The 23576-nt window shown below is 48.4% G+C and overlaps 1 protein-coding gene across 1 annotated transcript; it reads right to left on the reverse strand.

Annotated features, from left to right (window-relative positions):
* Window positions 1-5781: 5781 nt before the first annotated feature.
* On the reverse strand, window positions 5782-23181 carry OXTR (oxytocin receptor). The gene is made up of 2 exons (XM_063115151.1): window positions 22254-23181; window positions 5782-6029 (listed from the first exon to the last, which is right to left on the reverse strand). Exons 1-2 carry the CDS (start codon window positions 23179-23181, stop codon window positions 5782-5784), a joined length of 1176 nt encoding a protein of 391 aa, XP_062971221.1.
* Window positions 23182-23576: the final 395 nt, after the last annotated feature.

Here is a 23576-nt window from a genome sequence, read left to right on the forward strand (position 1 = left end):
TCATTTAAGTCTCATAAAATTAAGGTTCCACTGCACTTTTCAAGTTTTCAGGTGTCCTCTCTTTGATTCCTGGCCATGAGTCCAAGGGGTCTTGAAGGGGGCAGGGGGCAGTGTGGCAGAGTAGAGCACACGTGGATTGGGAGCTAGGACATAGGGGGCTTCAGTTCTAGTCTTGCCTCTGCTTCTAGTTGCCTTCTCTGGCCTCAACTTGATCATCCATAAAATGATCTCTAATGTCCATTTCAGCTCTAAAATTTGCCCGTTTTTGTTTTTTCTAACATCATATGTAATTTTCAAACACAGAGAGAAGTTGAAAGGATTCACAGTGAACAGCTATATACCCACATCTAGGTTCTACAATTAACATTTTACTGCCTCTGCTTCATCACAACTCTGTCCAACTCTCCAATCTCATCTTTCTTTATGCATTTTTAAAAAATAAGTTGCAGACATCAGTACCTTTGACCCCTAAACACCTCACCACTCAACTCTTGTTTTTGTAGATGAGAAAATTGCAGCCCAGAGAGGTCAGCAGACTCACCAAAAGGTGCACAGCCAGCCAGTGGCCCAGGCTCCTCCTGCTGAAAAGGATTAAGACCAGTCTTGCTTATAGACTCCTCGAAGAACCAGCCCTTCCAAATATCTCTTGGAATCCTTAGGCCATCAGGTTCAGACCTGGAATCTTGGGTTATGCAGAGATCTTCACCATCCTGTTATTTACTGGAACTGCATTTTATTATGACTCCAATTTCTCAAGTCCACCCTTTCTCCAAGGGCAGACTGTGGCAAGTGCTCAATTACCCAAGAAGTTCGCAGAATTAGAGAAAGGACCCACATCTGAGAGGGATGTACGTCTGAGGAGTTCTGTTTTCTTCAGGAATCTCCTTAAGAAGTAATGCACAGAAAAGTGCATTGAAGGTGTAGTGAGAATGGGGTGAGGCAGAAGGGAGTCACACTCCCTCTCATGCACTATGTACGCATCATGGGCGACTCTTATTTAAAATGCAGGTTCTAGGGGCCCCAGCTCCAGAGTCCAATTCAGTAGTGGGGCCCAGGAATCTGCATTTTAACACAAACCCATTTGTGATTCTGCAGGTGGTCTCCAAATCCTCCTTTAAGTAATATTTGTTAGGGTCCTTTTAAAGTGACAATCTAGAATCCTACTATCTCCAGAGTTAGATTCTGACACATAGTGGGTTTGGGGACATCAAACAAGAGGTTCATTCCTGAATCTTAGAACCTCTAAGGTGCTTACAGTGCATGCACCTGTCACAATCAGGCAGAGCTCTGGAGCCCTTCAGGAGAACTGGAGTCTGCAAGCCATCAGCTATGGTCACTGTTTCTGAGCAGGAAAAAGAGGGCAAAGCAATGTATGAAAAAAAAAATGTTTATTAAGTGTACCTTTTATAAAGCAGCTAATGAAACAGACATCTCATGATTGGCCACATCACCCACCAATTGGCATATACACAGGGCACCACAGAAAGTCACCACAGTAGAACAAAATCAAGGATTTCATAGTTTGTATTAAGCATCATTTCACTGCAATTGAATGCAAAAAAGGTTAAATACTTTGAAACCAGGACTTTCATAAAACGCAGCCTGTATTGTCTCCTTATGTGTCTTGAAGGGGTGACATATAGACTCATCCCAAAAGGAGATCAAATTATGTGATAGATTTTTTTTTCAGGGACTAAAGAAATAAGGCTCAGAGTCTACACATTCACTTCTAATGATCAGAACCATGAAACATTCCAGAAAACAACCTGAACGCTCCAGTTTATTGGCACCTCCAGCCATGCGCATGATTTGTAAACAGGTTTGAATCTGCAGGAAAAGAGGTTGGGGGGACAAAGATGACTGAGCTCGAGGTAGCGTCTTGGAACCCTGCACTCACTCTTCTAGGCTTTGGTTGGGGAAAGACTAAGAAACAGTGAAAATATGCTCAAGGATGAGATTGGGAGGGAGGAGCATATATCCAGTGGTGCTGTTGAAATCAAATGTCCCTTATTTGTCATAGAACACAGACCCCTGGGCCATAATGAGACCCAAGGTACGAGCCAGAGCTTTCACACGAAGAGAATGACAGAAGCGTCCCAGTCAATGCTGATGCCAAAAACCTCACAATTCCGGGTTCCCTGGAAGGCTGAACCCCAGTCAGAAAATCTACTGTGAGTCACTGTCCCCTGGGTCTCTAGTGCCCTCTGTTGGCTGCTAGGATGGCAACTACCCTGGGAACAGCAGAGACCTGGGGCATTTCTGGCTGGTGAGCAGTGAGGCACGGATGCGAACAGATCCCACCCCCACTGCATTTGCACCCAGAGCACCCCAGGCACAGAGACCCCAACCCAGCATCCTGTTAGCTTCCTAAAGAGCAAGGACTGGCTGGCGTTGACGCTCTAAGTGCATGTCACAGCAACATTGTGCAATGCCTCTGAGTTCAAAGATGATGTTGCCTTTAGTCTCCAGCTCGTACTGAAGATCTTGTACCAAAGTCCTAGACTTTGAACAGGGACATTTCAGCGCATGCCTCTCTTCTCCCCAAACATCTACACCACGCTAGCTCATTGTGGTGTGTGTGCGTGTGTGTGCGTGCGTGCGTGCGTGCGTGTGTGTGTGTACTGCAGCGTGAAGGAGGAAGAAGAAAGTATGTTAGGGAAAGAGAGAGTGGTCCTGTGGCTTTAGAGAAGTGCTCTTACTGTATCTCAGTAAATCCAAAAATATGTGTGGAAATTAAAAATGTGCCCTTTCAGTGTGCACTGAGTTGGCTGGTCCCAGACAGAAAACTTCTGATCAACAGTATCTTGCATTTAATGACTAAAGGTATTTCTTAGACACGGTCAAGTCCTATCCTCAAGGCTGAGAGGACATTTGAGAACATGTTTACCAGGTAAGAAAAACCTTTGAGACCATTCATGAATTGCTACTCTGACTAAAATTTAACAGTCCGTAACGGCAAGCCATCACTTGTATCTTTATTAAAGCAAGATGGGGGATTATCGCTGCTGTTACTTTTGGCCAAAATGGAAACATCATCTCTTGCAGAAAAACCGAGTAAGAAACCCATGGGATCCCTTTGAAGTGGTGAGTGACATAGTGAATGAAAACCTTGTGGAGGCAGAGATTCAGGAAGTCATTCATCAAGCTGGCCTTCTCTGAATTCAGCTGCTGAACTTTCTTTTATTTATTTTTTTAAAGTATACAGTTCAATAGTTTTTAGTATATTCTCAAAATTGTGTACCATCACCCTTAGTTCCAGAACATTTTTATCACCCAAAAAAGAAACCCCACACCTTCAGTAGTCACCCCCATTTTCCACAGCCTCCAGCCCCTGGCAACCACGAACCTATATTCTGTCTCTACAGATTTGCCTATTCTGGACTTTGCATATAAATGAATCAGACAACATGTGGTCTTTTGCAACTGGCTTCTTTCGCTTAGCATAATGTTTTCAAGGTTCACCCAAGCTGTAGCATGAATCAGTACTTCATTTCTTTGTATAGCTGAATTAATGTGTCATTATGTAGAGGTACCACATTTTATTAATTCATTCATCAGTTGATAGGCATTTAGATTATTTCTACTTTTTGGCTATTATAAATAATGGGACTGTGAACATTGGTGTCCAAGTTTGTGTGTGTGTGTGCATGTTTTCATTTCTCATGGGTAAATATCTAGGAACTGCATATTGGGGTCATAAGGTAATTCTATGTTTAACTATTTGAGGAACTGCCCAACCGCTTTCCAAAGCAGCTGCACCACTGACATTCCCACCAGCAGTGTATGAGGGTTCTGATTTCTCTGCATCCTCAACAGCACTTGTTATTGTACAGATGTTTGATTGTAGCTACCCTAGTGGGTATGAAGTGGAATCTCACTGTGGTTTTGATTTGCATTTCTCTAGTGAATAATGTCAAGCATCTTTTCCTGTGCTTATTGGCCATTTGTTTGTTTTCCTTAGAGAAATGTCTGTTCAAATCTTTTCCCTATTTTTTAATTGGCTTATTTTTTTTTATTGTTGCATTGTAAGAATTCTTTACATATTCTGGATACAAGTCCCTAATTAGATACATGATTTGCAAATATTTTCTCCCATTCAGTGGGTTGCCTTTTCACTTTCTTGATAGTATCCTTTGAATTACAAAAGTTTTAAATTTTTATGAAGTCCAATTTATGTTTTCTTTAGTTGCTTGTGTCTTTGGTGCCATATCTAAGAAACCATTACCTAATCCAAAGTCACAAAGATTTATGCCTATGTTTCCCAAAGACTTTTATAGCTTAGTTTTTGTGATTAGGTCTTTGATTCACTTTGAGGTGATTTTGTAGATAGTGTGAGTAAGGACCCACCTTCATTCTTTTGCATGTTGATAGCCAGTTGTCCCAACACCATTTGTTGAAAATACTATTCTTTCCCTATTAAATTGTCTTGGCACCCCTGCCAAAAATCAATTGACCATAAATGTAAGGGTTTATATCTGTGCTCTTAATTCTACTCTATTGCTCTGTATGTCTGTTCTTAAGTCAGTACCATGCTGTTTCAATTACTGTAACTTTATAGCAAGCTTTCAAATCAGGAAGTGTGAATTCAACAACTTTGTCCTTCTTTTTTGATGTTTGTTTGGCTATTCTGGGTCCCTTGCATTTCCTTCTAAATTTTAGGATAAGTTTATCAATTTCTGAAAAAGAGCCAGCAAGGATTTTGATAAGAGTTGCGTTGTATCTGTGCATCAATTTGGATAGTATTGTTATCTTAAAAATATTGTCTCTGATCCATGAACACAGAATGTCTTTCCATTTAACTCTTCTTAAAATTCTTTCAATGATATTTTGTAGTTTTTAGGATAGAGGTCTTGCACTTCTTTTGTTATTCTGATGCTATTATAAATGGAATCATTTTTCAACTTCATTCCATATTGTTCATTACTAGTGTAAAGAAATACAATTGATCTTTGTGTATTAATCTTGTTAATCCTGCAACCTTGCTGAACTCATTTATTAGTTCTGATAGGGGTGTGTGTGTGTGTGTGTGTGTGTGTGCGCGCGCGCGCGCGCACATGCATGTGATTTTCTATATACAAAATCATGTCATCTGCAAATAGTTTACTTCTTCCTTTCCAATCTGGATGCCTTTATTTCTTTTTTTCCCAAATGCCTCTTAAACATTAGCTTCTTAAACATTTTTAACCCAAGTTCTAATTGGCTCCCTGTGCCAGTTGATCTTCTAGAGTAATCCCCTGCTCCTCAGGCTACCCTCTGATGAGCTGGTCCCCAAAGATGCTAGGATTCAGACACTCAAAGGCAAACAAACCCTGAGGTCAAGAGGATATCAGTGCCACCCTCTCCATCTATGGTCACATTCCCACTCCTTACCCCAAGTCCAGAACACTGGACTTCCTGATCCAATTGGTCACTAATCCTACATTTACTACCTTTCACAAGATCCCAGAATAAAGGAGTAAAAAGATACTGGAGTAAAATTACAGGTCCAAGGGAAAAAACTACTCACCCACTGCCCAAGGTAGCAGTGGGTCAGGGTAGCAGAAGTACATGTGGGAGCCCAGGGGACTGTCTGATGGCTGAATCACCCTATCATCTTCCTCCAGACAGACCACTTGCCCACCCCATGTCAGAATCACCCATCCCACCTAAGCCACCCCAAGGTATGGAGGGATGGAGACTGATAAGTACCTTAAACACATACGTACACAGCCACCAAGGGGTGGACTGTCCATATCAACACAGCCCAAGCCCCGGGAGACAGCCCTGGCCCAGGCAGGAGGGTCACATGGTAGATGGCTGGGAGCAGCTCCTCTGGCTGGAGCTGAGATGGCTCAGGACAAAGGAGGACGAATTGCTCTTTTTGCTGATGCTCGTCTCACCCAGCCGGTTGCCCTTTGGGTCTCTGGAGAAGCAGCAGAGGAAGCGCTGCACAAGTTCATGGAAGAGGTGGCCCGTGAAGATCATGTAGATCCAGGGGTTACAGCAGCTGTTGAGGCTGGCCAGGAGCATGGCGATGATGAAGGCTGAGGCTAGGGGCAGGACAGAGAGAAAGGCAAACAGGGCATCACTACTAAGCCACTCCCAGACCTGTTGGACCCAATCATTGTTTTGGGAGCAACAGCCTTTCCCAAGGACCATGTTCTGGGGCGCAAGATGGGGTACTACAGAGGCATCCTTGCTCTGGACATACCCTCCACCTGCTCGCCATGCATTCCCAGGCTCAGCCCAGCCTGTGACTGTCCCTGCCTGTCTCTCATCAAAAGCTTACTCCCTGCCCCTCCCCTCAGCAGTAGCTACATGCGTCACGGCCACCTTCTCCTTCCTCATTCAACCAGCAAGAATTGAGCGCCTATGACTTGGAGTGTCTAAGAGCACAGAGTCCTGAACTGCCAGAACTACTTTGCATTCTAGCCCCACCAGTGACCAATTGCGTTACACCCCCAAAATCTTCAGTTTCCCAATCTTTAAACGTGGATAATGAGAGTACCCAAACCTCCTGGGAATGATGCAAGAATTAAAGAGTGCCTGGCACTCAGCATGTGCCTAATAAATGGTTCCTGCTTTCACAACCACATGCCAGGCACCAGGCCTGGCACTGAGGACATAAATATAAACAAAATGAGAAACACCACAATGTGGACAGGTTGTGGGTTGGGGGGCACACAAGAAGGTGTGCCACTCCAAGAGAGAATCATGACCTGCCCCCCAGAAAGGGGACATTTGAGCTGACTTTTGAAGATGCTTGTGAGTTTTCCAGGCAGGGAAGAAGCCTGCTCCGGGTAGAAGGAGTGGCACAGGCAAAGACCTGGTGGCAAGGAAGTGCATGGTATCCTCATGGCTGATAAATTGCAAGTGTCTCTGTGAAGGTAACCCCAAGAGCACTGCTTCAGCATGACAAGAAGCCTGACACAGGAAAAATATAAAACCAACTGTGACACTAAAGTTATCTGAGGCACTGTGTAAAAGCTGTGATACTGAGGATTCATTGAATTTCAAGCAAGATTAGAGATAGAAATTAACTTCAAGACATGCTTGTCACAAATTTAAGCTTCAACAGGGAAGAAAAATTCTAATCTAGGTACTGCCAAGCACAAGAGCGAAAAACTGGGTTTCTTTCAATGGCCTTAAATCTGACAAACTGCAGACATCTCTGGCTAACAGATAATGTTCACACAGAAGGAAATATCACAAATGAAGTTCACATTTGGACAGAAAGTCACCAAATTTTACCTAGTTGTACTTGGTTCTACGGTCTAATCTTCTCTGTCCATGTAAGCTATTTGCCTCACTCTTTACATTTGGATCTTTTAATTCTTTTATACTATTTTTAAAAAAGAAAAACTACAGAAACATTAGCAATGAAAGAGTAAATAGTTAATGAATTCCTAAGTAGCCCCACAAGTCTTTCGGCCTCCAAGGGGCCAGCCTGGGTGGGAAGAGTTGGGTCTATGGCCAATGGCTCTGCTCCCACCTGGCAGCCACAAACGGGAATGACTGAGTGGCCTGGCTCCACAGGGGATGAGTGACCCTCTCAAAGCTGAACCTGCTCATGTGAAATCACCAACATTAAGGACACATTTGGCTTTCTTTTTAATTCAGCAATATCCTAATCATCCAAAGACATGAATCCCCAGCAGTGAAATGTCAAGACCCTGTCATCAGCCAGGAGGAGAGCTCTTTGGGAATGAAACAGGGGCTATGGCAGGTGTGTCTGAAGTTGTTTGAGGAACCTCCACACTGTTTTCCATAATGGCTGCACCAATTTACAGTCCCACCAGCAGTGTAGCAGTGCTCTCCCTTCTCTGCATCCTCACCAGCATTTGTTATTCTCTGTCTTTTTGATGACAGTCATTCTAACTGGGGTGAGATGATAGCTCAATGTGGTTTTGATTTGCATTTCCCTGATGCTGAGTATGGCTGAGCATTACTTCATGTCTGTTGGCCGTTTGTATGTCTTCCTTTGAGAAATGCCTCTTCAGCTCCTTTATCCATTTTTTAATAGGGTTACTTGTTTGTTACTGTTGAGTTCTTTGTATATTCTGGATATTAATCCCTTGTTGACTGCGTGGTTTGCAAATATTTTCTCCCATTCTGTAGGTTGTCTTTTTGCTCTATTAATTGTTTCTTTTGCTGTGCAGAGGCTTTTTAGTTTGATATAATCCTATTTCTTTATTTTTACTTTTGTTGCCAGTGCTTTTGGCATCTTATTCATAAAATCTTTGTCCAGTCCTACTTCCTGAAGTGTTTCCCTATGTCTTCTTTTAGGAGTTTTATAGTTTTGGGTCTTATATTTAAGTGTTTAACCCGTTTTGAGTTCATTTTGGTTTATGGTAAGAGGTAGGAGTCTAGTTTCATTCTTCTACATATAGATGTCCAATTTTCTCAGTACCACTTATGAAGAGGCAGCCTTTTCCCTGATGTATATTCTTGGTGCCTTTGTCAGCAATCCCACTGCTGGGCATATACCCAAAGGAAAGGAAAGGAAATCATCATGTTGAAGGGACACCTGCACTCCCATGTTATATCTATAGCCAAGAGTTAGAACAAACCTAAATGTCCATCAACAGATGACTGGATAAGGAAACTGAGGTATATGTACTCAATGGATTACTACTCTGACATAAAAAAGAATGAAATTCTGCCATTCATAGCAACATGGATGAACTTAGAGAAAATTATGTTAAGTAAAATAAGCCAGGCACAGAAAGAGAAATACACCATGTCCTCACTCACAAGTGGAAGCTAAAAAAATAAACAAATACATTTTTTATAAAAAGAAAGAAAGATACAACAATCACAATAATAAATTGAACTTTCAAAAGGAGAGAACAGAACTGACATTACCAGAGGTGAAAAAGGGGGCAGAGGGGGGTTAGCAAGAAATTGGTAAAGGGCCACAAAAAACAACTACATTGTGTAATGTTGAATATACTAATTACCCTAATCTCAGCATCACATATTGCACACAGGTATTGATATTCAATGCAGGACCCCACAGATATGTACAATCAATTATGTCTTGATAAAAAATAAATAAATAAACAGACAAACGGGGGCTATGGAGTTTCCAAAGGGAGGAAGCCGCAGGACTAAAAGTCGTGGGTAGGCATATCTAAGAGCACTCAGGGACCGCCAGGGGAGCAAGAGATGGGGAAAGGGAGTTTCGTGAGAGAAGGGAAAGATAGCTTAGAACCCTGGGTTTTAAACTATCTTTCGAGGATCTCAAATCCAGGCTGAGTCTGCACTTCACACTGCTGGCAATGGGGAGCCATTGATAGTTTCTGAGCAGGTCAGTGACTGATTCCATTTCAACCTGCACTTACTGTATCTTGTTTAGGCCACAATATTTTCCTTTCTGATGGCCATCAAGACTTTACAGGTTTACAGAGGAGCCAGAACAGAACAAAGTATGGCAGATATTGTCCTTGCATTTCACAATGCTATTTCCAAAACAGCACATGACAATGCCAGCAATGTTGACCATCAGAATCACCCCTCAAGCCTGCCCAGCACAATACAGTTTTCAAAGCAGCCTTATCCCCATGTTATAGATGAGGAAAGTGAAGCTCAGAGAAGGACAATGACTTCCTCAGGGACACACAGCAAGTTCTCTGTGTCCTCACCTAAAAGTAATGAAGTCTAATTTCTTTTAAAAATAGGTTCGCATTGTTGCATGTCAGGTTGGTTCCTATTAGTGAATCCTCTCAGTCCTAAAGCAAAGACACAGGCTGGCTGAGCAATTGCCCTCATGGTGTGATTTGAAGGACAGAGAACAACTTCCCTGTTCCCCAAATAAATGTAGTCCCTCACTGAGAGTAAGCACTGCCCACTCCCCAGCGGTGCTCTTTTAAAATCCAGTGTACCTGGGAGGGGAAACAGTGCCTCCTAGCAGATCACCATCCTTCCTGGCAGAAGTGTCTCCTGGTCTAGACCAGGGTCAGCAAACTACAGCCCCCTGGCCAACCCCTGCCTGCTGCCTGTTTTGTAGATTAAGTTTTATTGACACACAGCCCTGTCCATTCATTCACACTACAAGGACAGAGTTGCGTAGTTGTGACAGGGATCTGACACCATGCAAGCCTAAAATATGTACTGTCTGGCCCGTTACAGAAAAAATTAGCCAGTCCTTGATTTGGATGCCTGTAGGAGTCACAGATGTTGACAAGCAGGTGGGGAAGGGCACAGAAATGGGAGGAGCAGACCCACAGGGCAAGCTCAGCCACTTCTCCTCATCCTACATCATGTGGTGCCTTTGCTTTCAGGTCACCCAGACCTGGGCAAAATCCTGGCGCTGCACTTTGCACCTCTGTGTTCTCGGGCAAGTCACCTAATCTCTCTTAACCTCAGTTTCTCCATCTGTGAAATGGAAATAGTAAAAGAGCTTCTTCACAGAATTGTTGCAAACCTTAGATAGGATACTAAGTACTGTTCATGATTCCTGTCACTCAGTAACAGCAAATGTGTAACACAGCTCAGCTAATGTCATCACTACCGCAATGATGTATTAAGTGCTCAATAAGTGGTTTTTTCCTTATCAATAACAGAGTCAATGCCATGTGCATGAAACAAAGGGGAGACGCCACTCCCTGGGCTGGGGTATGTTTTGGAATCTGAAGCAGCACAGGGTGGGGCATAGTACGTGGGACCCACTGGCTGAGCTTCCAGAAGCTTCACTGCCATATGGCAGTGTCTGTCCAGTGTGGCTCTTGAGCCAGACTGTATGGCCAGGGTTGGCTGATAAGCAGATTCTTGTGCTGGCTCTCAGCTAGCTTGTCATTTCCTCACAGGTTTAAACACACTGAAAGATGGGCCATCTTTAAGGAGGGCAGAGGGATGTCTGAGCTCCACAGAGTCAACAGTGGGCTAGAACAAATAAGGAACTAGTGTTAGATAAGAATGTCCTTGTCTCATTCTGTCTTACTTGGGGTCCTGGAAATATCTGATCTTGCCCTGCAGAATTCAGGGGCTGGGTCGGGAGTGAGGGGCTAAGGACTTCTGTTTTAGCTTGCATGCTAGCCCGGTCGCTCCAGCGGAGAGAAGCTGCTGTCTTTCCTTTCCACACCTGTAAGATCGTCCTTCCCCCTTCTGTTCACCCGCATTCCAACTTGAAGTTCTAGGACCACACCACCCTCCTGGCATTTCCTCCACACTGAAATCCTTACCATGTTTATTGTCTTCTTTCAAAACACACACACCCACTGGGTAGCACACAGGGGGCACTGATCGAAAAGGTCAATTAGATGTGGTCACTGACTTCAAGTTGAGTCAAGCAGGTTGCAGTGAATGCTGTGCTGTCCCCACCCCTTCAGGACCTGGGCATGCATTCCTCCAGCTGCCAGAGATGCCCATGGCTGAGGTCCTTTCGGGCCACTGCCTTTGGCCACAGGGAGGTGCCACATCCGATGACTAATCGATGCAGATGCACACAGGCCAGACCCCCTGCCTTGATCCCAGCTTCTCTGAAGGGCCATCCCAGCTCCCATGCTCCCTGGGAGACTGGCTTCCCACCACACTTTGCACCAAGCAGAGCAATGATGAAGTGAGAATGTTTCCAATGCAGAAAGGTCTAGTCTGCCGCTGGCACCTTCTCTGGGATCACAGAGGAAGCCCCTAGGCCCAGAGAAGAAAGGCTCAGAGGTAGGAAGGAGGAACCAGGACCACAGGATTCAGACACAAACCTTTGGGGCCTGAACCCCCCTCACCCACTCAGTCTCTGAGCCAAATCTACTGTCTGAGCCTCAGTTTCCTCATCTGTAGAATGGAGGCGACACAAGGACATTGAGAAAAGAGAAATTTTTTTTTAAAAAAGAGAACGTAAAAGGACTTCATGAATGGCAAAGTGTTTATTAAAGTGATTATTATCATTAATGGATATGAGATAAGATGAACTGCAATAATTTTTTAAAGTCCAAGGTTGGGGACTCCTGATCCCAAGTCAATTAAAGAAATTGTCTTTAGCTCTTTATGCCAGTATTTCCCAAAAATTAAAAACAAAAAATGAAAAACCCAGAGCCCTAGGACTGGATGATGTGACAAGAAAGGAACCCTAGACAGTCCAGTTTGGAAAAACTTATTCTGCCAGTGACCTAAGAAACCCACAAGGGAAGATTACAGCAACCTCAAGCAAGAGCAAGACTTCAGGGTCTTCACTGGAAGGGCCAATTCAAATCATGTGTCTCCCACTTGCCTACAGTAGAAGTCACACCTTCCCCATGAGCAAGCCCTGAGTGAGTACCTGGACCACAGACCTGTTCTCTCTGATCCTTGCCAGGAAGGGAGGCAAGAGCAAGGCACTGGTCCACCCAGCCTGTCCTGGAGCTGCTGACCTTTCACAGATGGCATTTCTTGGAGTAAGAAGACGTCAGACGTTTGTCCATCCTTTCATGCCAACTCTACTCTATGCCAGGCACTGAAGTAGGTGTTGGGGACCTAAATGGACCCATCAAGTTCCTGCCCTCAGGGATTCACAGATTCATGGTGAGAAAGAGAGAGGTAAAAGACCAGCACAATACTAAATGGGGTTTGCAGCATTTGGAGGAGGGACTGGTGGGCACAAGGCTGAGGACTAGGGGTGATCTTCAACTGGGTGCTCCTACGTGCCAAGCAGAAGTAGCCGTGCACCAAAAGCAAACATCACCAGCTGGGCGATTCTGCACCCAGCAGACAAGAATCTGCTCTGTGTTTCCACTCAGCACCATGACTCATGGAGGGAGGGAAGCAGGGGGCCACGGGAGGACGAGGACCAGGACGGCATGCACCAGGCATCCCATCCTGCCCAGCCTGGCTTTACTCTACTCAGGCCCCAACACTCCCCTACGGATTCCCCGGCACTCCCTCCGAGGTCACTGAAGGCCCAAATTAGCTCAGAGCAGCTGATGGCAGCTGGCCAGGCCTCGCCAGGCCTCTCCAGGCCTCTCAGCTGCCTCTTGTTCCTCAAGCAACTAATACATTTCATATACAATTCAAAGCCATCTGGCTGATCTCATCTGAGTCAGATCAAGTCCTCCCTCACTTGGTACAAGGCCTCCCCGTGGAGTATCAGGAATTCAGGTGTAAGCCCCTTATTCCTACAGGAACTGTGTGGGCATTTGGGGGCCAGTCTACAGAGGCCTTCTTTTTTTAAATAAAAAAAAAGATTTTTGAATGTATGCTTATATAAAGATTGAGTCTCAACATACGAGGGTCTTCAAAAAGCTCATGGAAAGATTCATATTATCTTTTAATTTTATTTTTCCATGATCTTTTTGAAGTACCCTAGTACACTACAGGGCACCTTCTTTGAAAAGACCATAATTTTACAACTCTGATTTTTCTAAAAATCACAGAGGTGTGATCACCCTATGTATCAGAAGTCAGAATTTCAAAATGGGCTTCTATTATGGCACTGCTCAAATGTGGCAGACGTGTTAGATTCACTGGGCTGAGCCTGAGGAATAACCACATTTTGGAAAGAAAAAAGCCAGGGCCTTCCTGCAAATGCCCAGCCATTCCCCCACTTCCAGGAATGACAAGGCCCTGCAGCCAATTAGGGCCACATGTGTACAGGCAAATAGCAGGTTTTGGTAAAAGAGATAACTTATTAAAGCTTTGCTACTCCCAAGTGTAGCCAATGGGCTAGCTGCATGGGCACCACACAGGCATTGCCTGCATGCTTGTCAAAAATGCAGACTCTTGGGGTCCCTCTGCAGACCTACCAAATCAGAATCTGCATTTTCACCAGGCCGCAGGTGGTTCGTGTGCACAGTACAGTTTGAGAAGCATCCTTCCCACTGGCTCACATTGTGAAGACAGGGAAGAGGAGATAAATTAACTGTTCAATGACCTCAGCATGAAACATGAATCTGCTTCTTTGTGCAGCAAGCTCCTACTCATCTTTTAAAACCCTTTTCAAACGTTGCTTCCTCCTGAAACCCTCCTAACTTTTCCCCAGAGGAACAGAGCCAACTACCATCTCCTCAGGGCACTCACAGTGCTGATGAATAAACACCTCTGTAACAGCATCATCCCATCATATTGTCATAATATTTTTGTTTATACTCCTTGGCTGGGGGCAGTGTCTCATTTGTGGCCCTATCCCTGGCTGCTGGTAGAGAGACTGGAAAATAGGAAGAGTTTAACAAGGAACTGAATTGAACTTAAGCATAAAATTAGCAGACATGGAGTCCTGATAAATCAGCTGCCACCATTCTGGAAAAGCAAGTAGATCATTTCTCTGCTCAGCGACAGGATATGGCCTCCTAACAAGGTGACTGGGCTGAAATGCAATCCCTCTAGGAAATTAAGTTCACACTCAGATGGCAAGGTCAGGTGGGATAAAGGGAGAGAAACAGGAGGAGCAAGAGTTAAGTGTCAGGTGAGACGTGGGCCAAGGAGGGCAGAGGCCGGTGGAACTGGAGCCTCTGGCTACTGGGAAGGAAGTGCCCACTCTCAGCTGAGCACAAAAGGACACACTGGCAGAGGCTACCCCACAGTGGCCAGGAATCACGAGCACAGGAATCAGGAATCTAATACTGGGGTTTGGGGCTGGGACACTCCCTCCACCCACCCTTCATGCAAGGATCCAGTCCGGGGCACTTCCAAAACCAGAGCTAGAACCTCTCCACTTCACCTCCCACCGCCTCCCCCAGGTAGGTTAGAAGGTGCTTACCTCCTAACACTCTCATTCCCAGCATCTCATCATTGGGCTTGCTACCACCCCCTGCCCCCAACTGCAACTGCAGACCCTTTGCTAAAATGCTACTCCTGTGCCCAAAATGACTCTCACTCCCTCAGCTGCACTGACCTACTCCCAGACCCTGACACTTACTGAAATTTCTCTCCCTTTTTTAAAAAGCAAGATCTTATGCCACACTCACCACGTGCCAGGCACTGTGCCAGTGCCAGTGGCACATCCCACCCTCCCCAGATCCTAAGCCCTATTCTTCACCTCAGAAAACTGAGCTGCGGGCAGGGTCAGCCGCCCACCCGCTGTGAGTGCTGATACTCCACCTCGATGCACTTTGGGACACGAAACCGTGACACCAGCCTGGCAGAAACTGGGGGAGACGTCCCTCCGAGAGGTCTGTGGATGTAGCCAGACCTCTGTGACCAACCTTAATCTGACTGTCCCCGTTTATGCATGCCAGCTGCTGGCCACAGGAGGCAGGTGAGGGCCTAGGCAGGGCTCCTTGCAAATTCTCCTCACTAGAGGGTTGACAGATCAAAGCAGAGGTTGTGTGGACAGGACTCTAGAGGCCATCAATAACTGTTTGTGGAATGAATTCATTGAGGATAGAGACCCCCAAACTGGGGCAAAGAGGGACGGCTTCACAACAGGGAGACTAGGTGAGGCTGCCATGTCCAGCTGTTTGGGATGTGTGCTGCCCAGCTCCTAGGAGCACCATTCTCACAGACCATGAGATAAAAGGCACCCCCCAGAGCTGTGCCACAAAGAAGACCATGTACTGGGCTTCAGGGGATGGGTCTCCACGGAAGAGACTGGGGTGGCATTACTGTGACAGGAACAGCATCCTGTAGTGCAAAGGTGGCAAAGCCACAGGAACTGTGGGGAGTGGCGAGTCAGCAGGCCTGGCTAGGGCACATTAAGCAGGTTGGCCTGAGCCAAGGGCAAAGGTAACCTGGTGTCCTCATTTGTTGGGTATGAGTTCAGGCCAGGCCTACACAATGGGTCTAAGCCAGTGGTTCCCAACCAAGGGCGATTTTGCCCCTTAGTGGACATTTGGCAATGTCTGGAAACATTCCTGGTGACCACAACTAGCAGGGAGGTGCTAGTGGCATGCAGGAGGTAGAGAACACAAATGCCGCTAAACATCCTACAGTGCACAGGACAGCCTCACTGTGTGACACACGCATCATGCACACACCGTACACACAACAAAGACTAGCCAGTCCCAAATGTCAGTAGTGCTAAAGTTGAATAACCATGCTCTAAACTAAGACGGTAGTGACAGAAAAAGAAAGCAATGTACCAACAGGAGACAATTGGTGCAGCTAAGATGCTGGACTTGCTGCACACGGGGAGGAGTCCCAGGGACGTGGCATTGAACCCAGAGTGCTGAGAGGTCAGTGCCACTGGCAGAGGTGTGGCTGGACGGGCTGTGTGCATAGGCGTTACAGAAGAGCCCAAGAAGTCTGGATGGTAGGGCCAGAAAGAGGGTGCAGAGCTCTGTTTCAGTGGGCCTGGGGTGGGCCCAGGAGTCAGCTTTTGACCAAGCGCCCCAGGAGATCCCAATGCCAGAAAATGCTGGCCTGGGGAAGGAGGGTGATGCAGTAGGTCAGACTCTGGCACGGATGACCTGGGTTCAAATTCCACTCCACCACTTACTCAATGGTGATCTCAGGCCAGTTGTGCCTCTCTGAGCCTCAGTTTCCTCATGTGGAGAAGGAGGATGATGTCCCCTTAACCTGCTGTGTCTGGGTGAGGATCAGAGATGACCCAGGCACAGGGCATGGCTCACAGTCGGTATGCATTCAATGGTGGCTGTGGCTATCAACTCATCCAGCTCCTCACTTCACCAAAACAAGTGCCCAGAGAGGGTGTAGCATCCCATTACGAGATGTTATCCCCATTACTTGGAATGACAGAAGCCCAGAAACTATCAACAGACATGCCCCAAATCATACAGATGGCAGCGAGACCAGGTCTCTGAAGGGGACTCTTAAGGCTTCCCAATGCTGTCTCCCAGGGGCTGGGGGCTCTGGCAGGTGGAGCCTGACACCCAGGGTCTAGAGGAGTATAGGTAAGCCCCCACCCAGCCCAGCCCCTGGAGTGAGTCCTTTGGGGTTCTCTTTGCTTCCAATGGTGGCCAGTGCAAGGTGGTGGGATCATCAGACCACACACAGATGTGCCAGCACCCGGGCCCAGGCCTAGCCCAGCCTTCCCAGACAATGTGACACAGCCAGGACGACTGGCTGATCTGCTTCTGATCCAAGGACCTCCACAGTCCCACTTCACCTCCTCACCTGCCCCCCACAACCCCCTCAGTCATCCATCAAATGGGAAAAACATGCAGCAAATCCTCACCTAACCGTTTTCTTTTTCTTTTTTCTTTTTTTTTTCTTTTATTAGTCAAACATTTGGGGGAGAAGGGGACAGAGAGTGAGGTCACCTTGGGGCAGAAACCCAAGGTGAAAACATTACCATTAGCCAACAACATAAAAGAACTCACAATTGCTCAATCAGACAAGAGCGAGGTTGGTAACTGTCTAATGGCGATGTGTTCTCAGAAGGGCCAAGCTTGAGGGGCCCCCCACTGCTCTCCACATCGCTGGTCACCTGAAGAGCAGCCCCTCCATGGTGCCTTCCCCTCACCCCCACCCCGGCCACAGTGTCCACAGGAAGGAAAGGTGGACAGGACACACCAGAGGGTCCACAGTTCCACAGAAACAGGGAGGGGCTGGGAAGCTCATCCTACAGATGGGGGAACACTTAAAACCAGGCTCCTGTGTGGTTCAGCTTTCCTCCTGGCCTAACACCCCTGACAGATGTTTGGTTGCCCCCAGCATGGGGCGCTCACTCTGACCCAGCTATTGTTGGAGAGCTACTTAGAAAGTCCCTATTCCTCCTGAGTCCTGCACTTCACACCCATCCCCGCCCAGCCCAAGCACCTTTCTCGTCCCATATTCCACATATTTGACAAGCACTGGTTAAGCTATCGAGGGGTACCCAGTCCTGTGCCAGGCACTGGGCACACACCAGTGAACAGGACAGGCAGCATCCCTGCTGCGGCAGGGCTCACCACCCTTAACAAGCTTCTCCCCCACAAGTTTCTCCTCCACCTCCCTGCACACGCCACCTATTGTCTAATAGGCTCTGCTTCCACCCCCACTCCCCTCTACCAGGCTCAAGAGGAAAACATCCAGCTATTCCATCAGGAATAACTGCTGAGATTCTCAAAGTCAATCCCAAGAATGTGAACAAAACTTTCAAAACGCACAATGCAGTGAGGAGGAAAAGAGTGACATTGATCAAGTGGCCCCAAGTACCATGGATCACACCCCTTAATCTTCATAACAACACCACAAGGTAGGCTTCGCTGTCCTTATTACACAGAAGGGAAGCTGGGCTCAGAGAGGTGAACTTGCTCAAGGGCACACAGCAGCAAGTGGCAGAGCAGGCTCCAAACACAGGCCAGCCATGAGACCAACGCCCCTGCGTTTCCCCTGCAGCCAAGACCTGGGATTCTACAGTGTCCTGGCCAACCGGCTCGACCCCTCGTCCCCTCGCAGTCTATGCAGTGGAGATCCCACCCTGTTCTCTCTGGGCATTTTCTCACTCCAGTGAAAATCAGCAAGTTTGAGAAAAGAGAGCACTATAATGAAAGATGAATATGGCTCATCTATGACGTGAGTTTTGGTTTTATTTTGTTTCATTCAAAATCTCTCTTATAGCTCTCAGGCATCTGAGAGTGGTGCACACAGCCACGTTCACCTCTGGTGTAAGCAGGAGTGAACTCCATCTATGTGTCAGCTGGCCCCCTCTCCTCTCTCGCCCCTGCCCACTGGACTGTGCATTTCACCAGGGAGACACCAGAAGGGAAAACTAGAGACAGAGACTCAAAATCATCCCCACCGCCCCCAACCCATACCAGCCACCCCCTGGAAAGACAGACACACTCCATGTACTCCCATTTCCTCTGCAGATCCTCCCCCAGAATTTCCCCAGGGTCAGAATTCCTGGCGCTGGCAGCAAAGCCAATTCCACTGGGTTCAAGGGAAAGGCTGCTGCCAAGTCTTCGGCTGTAGAATTTGATCCTGAAGGACACATATAGGGCTTGTCATAACCTGCCATGGGGAGTCTGGTCACCAGATCGGGGCCTCGGCAGCTTCTGGCAGCTTTGCAGGGGAGACCCATTAAATTACTCAGATGCTCCTCTTGGTTTTCCTCCCCATGTGCAGCTTGCCTATACACACTGAGACTACTATTATTGTAATATTATTATTTTCTATCCTTTTTCCTCCTTCCATTCCAGTTTCCTCCTGTCTGTTTTATCTTGTTGTGGTGCCTGTATTTTTGTGCCCCACCTCAAATTATGTTTGGAACAGGGTGAGCTCTGGACCCATAAAGGCAGCGGTTGGTGTGAGTGAAGACGCACGGGGGAAAGAAGTCGTCCAAGGGAGAGAGGTGGAAAAGAGAGAGTGTTGGTGGATGGAGGGACTTCCGTCCCAGGATGGGCCACAAGATCTGCAGCCATTGCAAGCATGGTGTCCCAACCCGCTCGGCTAGCCTTGATCGGCCATCATCAGTTCAGCTTCCCGTCCTCCCCAGGTTTTCATGGTGAAGCCACCGGCAGGAACAGATGCCACCTTCGCCCCACTCCTTCTGCCTCTGTGTAACCCTGCTGTAGACACGGGCTTCGCTGGATGCCGTCACGTGGCTAGCAGCGGGCCCCCTGGATGTCCACTTGTGAATCCCCAGGGGATGAGCAGAGCAAGGAGCCCTGGTCTCAATATTTTTGCAACTCTTGTTAATTCTCTTCCTCTTGGAAAGTGGGGCTGTGCATTAATTCCACTTTCCCAATCAAAATCTCTTGAGTAGCTGGTGTGTTTCTCTTTTATTCCTTCCTTAACGTTTGCTAACAACCTCTAGATTGAGTCGTGTGTCCAAGATGATTGCAAACACCATCATTTCTGATGACCGAGCCGGCTGCTTGCAGTTATCCAAATTAAGGCCAAGTGAGCATACCGCATACTTTCGGCCTGAGCCCACATCCTCGCTGACACCTGCAGCTCTGAGGCTGAGACATGACTTGGCCAGGCGGGTGGCCAGAGCCCGAGTGCTCACCTCTGTAATCAATGAGTCTCTTGCATCTGGACCGGGCTCCCACCCCTGGAGGCACGCTGGAGCTCAGCAGCGTCATGAAGCCCCCGTAGGTCTGTATTCGTACTCCTCTTAGCACCCAGGACAGAATGCCGAGGAGGACTGAGAGAAGCCCTGGGTTTTCCATGTGACACCCAACCTTTCCTGCAAGTTAGTAAAGAAGCAAAGAACAAAGGGAAATAGGACCTTAAGCTCTTAAAGTCCATTTCTTTCCCTGCCCCTTGAGCTTGAGCAGGAGCCAGTCTCCAATGAAGGTGTCATCCACAGAAAAATCCTCAGACCTCTCGCCACCACTTTAGCTGGGATATCTATCTCTCCCTCTGTCTCTCTGTCTCTCTCTGTCTCTCTCTCTCTGACAGAGAAATTAATTTTTGATGTACTTCTAAAGTGTAGAAAATATCTAAACTTTACTCCGTGATTATGACACGTGTAGACCATATATTCTCATTCTTTAGAGAGGAGAGAAAGTGAGAAGGACGAGCACAGGTGAGGGGCTGGGCAACAGGAAGCCATGCAGGGGATGCGAAGAAGGAGACAGACAATGTGCCCAGGACTCAAGAAGTGAATGGAAGAGGCCAGGGAACCCCAGAGAGAGAAGCGTGAGAAGATCTGTTGAATTAATGAATTGAATGCTGAAACGTCTTTTTCCTAAAAGTAAAACACTAAGAGTCTGGAGGGGTAAAGAGATCCCTCACCCAACATCCCACAGCACAGCCAGGACTAGATCCCAGGTCTCCCCAAAATTTGCTCAATGAGGTGCTGGTCTTGCTTCCTCACCAGTAGTGCTCAAGCTTCTCAAGACCTGGGTCTGGTCTTTTCAGATCCTGCCCAGGAAACAGGCATGGACTGATGAGGCCTTATTTAGAAACATCCACCACTGGATTTTGCCCAACCGAGGTTCCTAGTCATGTGCCCTTCATAAGAAGCCTGGCACAGGAAACCCAGCTCTAGTTGCTGTCCTGCCTCTGACTTGCTGTGTGACCTGAAGCAAATGCCTTCCCTCTCTGGGCCCTAGAACTCCTCTGTAAGGTGTGACAAAGAGCTTCGAGATGAAGTCAGGCTGGCTTTGCTGAGTTCTTACATCAGTCCCCACCCCACACTGCCCCAGTTGCCTGGCATACCACAGGCACTGAATAAATATTGAAATGACAAGTGTCTTGACCACTAAGGCAAACCTGGGCTAATTGGAAGGGCTCAGTAAAGCCAGAAGTCTGTGGTTTCCAGAAGGGACCAGAGCAAAGTTACGAAACTGAATTAAGTCAGATTATGTTGAGATTTCAGCTTCTCAGGATGGATGTCTTTGAGACTGCTGGGAGCAGTAGTGATTATTTCCAGAAATGGGGCATCTGCAGGTCTGGAGGATAGAAATGGTGAAAGTAAACCCCTTGGTCTTTCCTTACAAGCACTTGAAGTCCCCAGAATTCCAGTGTGTGTTACGTGCTTACCCTCAAACAAAAAGGTATAAGTCTTTGGCCACCAATGGTCAGCAACTCCTGCTCTTCCCAAGTAAGCTACTGGAATTGGGGGAATAAGAAAAAGCTGCCTGGAGCTCCCTACCTTGGCAGCAGCTGCCCATCACCAGCCACAAGCCCCGCAGCCCTGGGCTACTCTCTGTTCCCCTAAATTTCCTCCCCCAGATAGTCTCATCCTACCCCCGCTGCCTGGCCCTTGGACACTGGCTGAGAATGGACAACAGCGCCACCCTTCACCCTAACCTTAGCAGTCCTCCAGCCCTGAGGGCGCGTCCCCCACCTACGGAGATCACCCAGCCTCTGGGTCAGACCTTCAAGTTTGCATTCCAACTCCCTTCCCTTTTCCCAAACGGAAGCAAGTCTAGGTCCTGGGCACCCCCAGCCCGGTGCCTACCCGCTGTTCCCTGGTGAGGCTTATCACTTCCATTAGAAGAGAGATTCAGGGATCTCTCTTCTCCTTCCCACTGCCCCAGCTGGCACCTTCTCAGTGCCTGGTTGGACGAAGCACCCACCTCCTCAGGAGACTACCCTTACCCAAACCAGATCTCATAGGTTCAGGCAGACTTGAACTGAAAGTGGAAGCTCAATTTAAAATGAACTTAAAGTAGGGGCTTGAGCTTGGACCTGGATTGGAAACTTACCTCCTCCGCTGCTAATCGTGTGGCAAAGACAAGTCACCTGAACTTCATTTTCCTCCTCCATAATAAGGAACCATACACCCCACGTGTAACCCAAGGATGGAGCCGAGGGCTTTATGCACGTTTTCTCATTTACTTTTATCATTATTGCCATTTTATGGAAGAAGTGAAGATCAGGGAGGTTGCTTGCCCAAGGTCAATTGGCCAGGGGATGATAGAGCCGTGACTCAGACTCGCCCCCGGAACCCTGGAAGCTCGAAGACAGCAGGACTGGGGCCTCGCCCGGCCACGCCACCCCCATCCCGTGTCCCCACCCAGCGCTACCTTCCTTGGGAGCGTTGTCATCCCAGACGCTCCACATCTGCACGAAGAAGAATGGCGTCCAGCAGACGACGAAGGCCAGCACGATGATGAAAGTCATCTTGACCGTGCGGATCTTAGCCTTAGAGATGAGCTTGACACTGCTGACACGCGCCAGGGCCGCGCGCGCCCCGCCGCCGGCCGCCGCGTCCCCAGGCCCCTGGGCCGCCGCCGCCGCCGCCGCCGCCGTCTTGAGCCGCAGGTTCTGCCAGATCTTGAAGCTAATGAGGCCGTAGCAGGCAGCGAGCACGATCACAGGTACGACGTAGACAGCGAGCGTGATCCACGTGATGTAGGCCTTAGGTCCCCAGGGCTGGATGAAGACCGCCCAGCAGTCGAAGACGCCGTCGGCCACCTCGCGCAGCGCGAAGATGTGCACCTGCGGCGCGCTGGCCACCAGGCAGCCCAGCCACGTGGCGAGCACGGCCAGGCGGTCGGTGCGGCGGCTCAGCGAGCGCAGCGGCTGGCAGATGGCCAGGCAGCGGTCGAGCGACATGAGCAGCAGCAGGTAGGTGGAGGCGAACATGCCTACCACCTGCAGGTACTTGACCAGGCGGCACAGCAGGTCGGGCCCGTAGAAGCGAAAGGTGATGTCCCACAGCAGCTGCGGCAGCACCTGGAACACGGCCACCACCAGATCGGCGATGCTCAGGTGCTTCATGAAGAAGAAGAGGCGCGAGTGCTGGTGGCGCGTGGTGCGCAGCGCCAGCAGCACGCAGACGTTGCCGCTCAGTGCCAGGAAGAGGATGACACACAGCACCGCCACCTCCACGCGCGCCAGGGCCTCGTTGCGCCGCGGCGGCCCGGCGGTGCCGTTGCCCTCCACCCCCGGCAACACTGCGCTCGCGTTGACCTCCTCGGCGCTCCAGTTGGCTGCGAGCGCGCCCTCCATGACCGCGGCGGCCGCCGTGCGCCCCGGGTCCTGGAGCCTTCTAAGGCGGGGCGCGGCGGGGCGTGCCTGGGGGCGCTTGTGGCTGCGCTCCCGGAGATCCCGCGGGCCGAGCTGCCGGGTCCCACCTGAAACAGACCGGGAGCTCGGTGAGGAGACCAACGCATTCCTCTAACGACGCACGTGGGGCGCGCACGTCCCCCAAGTCATCTGGGACCCCGGAGTTGCTCACCCGCCCACCCCGAGATCCCCGTCTGAAGTACGTCCTTTGTGCCACTGCAAATGAGCGAGGATGCTCTACCCCAGCGCCACTTCCTTGAGATGTCCAGCCGCTTCCACTGGTGGAGACGGTCATAATAAGCCACTTTCCCGAGGGACTGGGACCAACCCAGCCACCT

The sequence above is a fragment of the Cynocephalus volans genome, chromosome 11 (assembly GCF_027409185.1).
Source record: "Cynocephalus volans isolate mCynVol1 chromosome 11, mCynVol1.pri, whole genome shotgun sequence".
Lineage (NCBI taxonomy): Eukaryota > Metazoa > Chordata > Mammalia > Dermoptera > Cynocephalidae > Cynocephalus > Cynocephalus volans.

Excerpts from the sequence above, each read along its gene's own strand:
- OXTR (XM_063115151.1), bottom strand. The coding sequence starts at position 23,181 with ATGGAGGGCGCGCTCGCAGCCAACTGGAGCGCCGAGGAGGTCAACGCG. Across the intron at positions 6,030-22,253 it reads TGACAACGCTCCCAAGGAAG|CCTCAGCCTTCATCATCGCC; the intron begins GTAGCGCTGGGT and ends TCCTGCCCCTAG.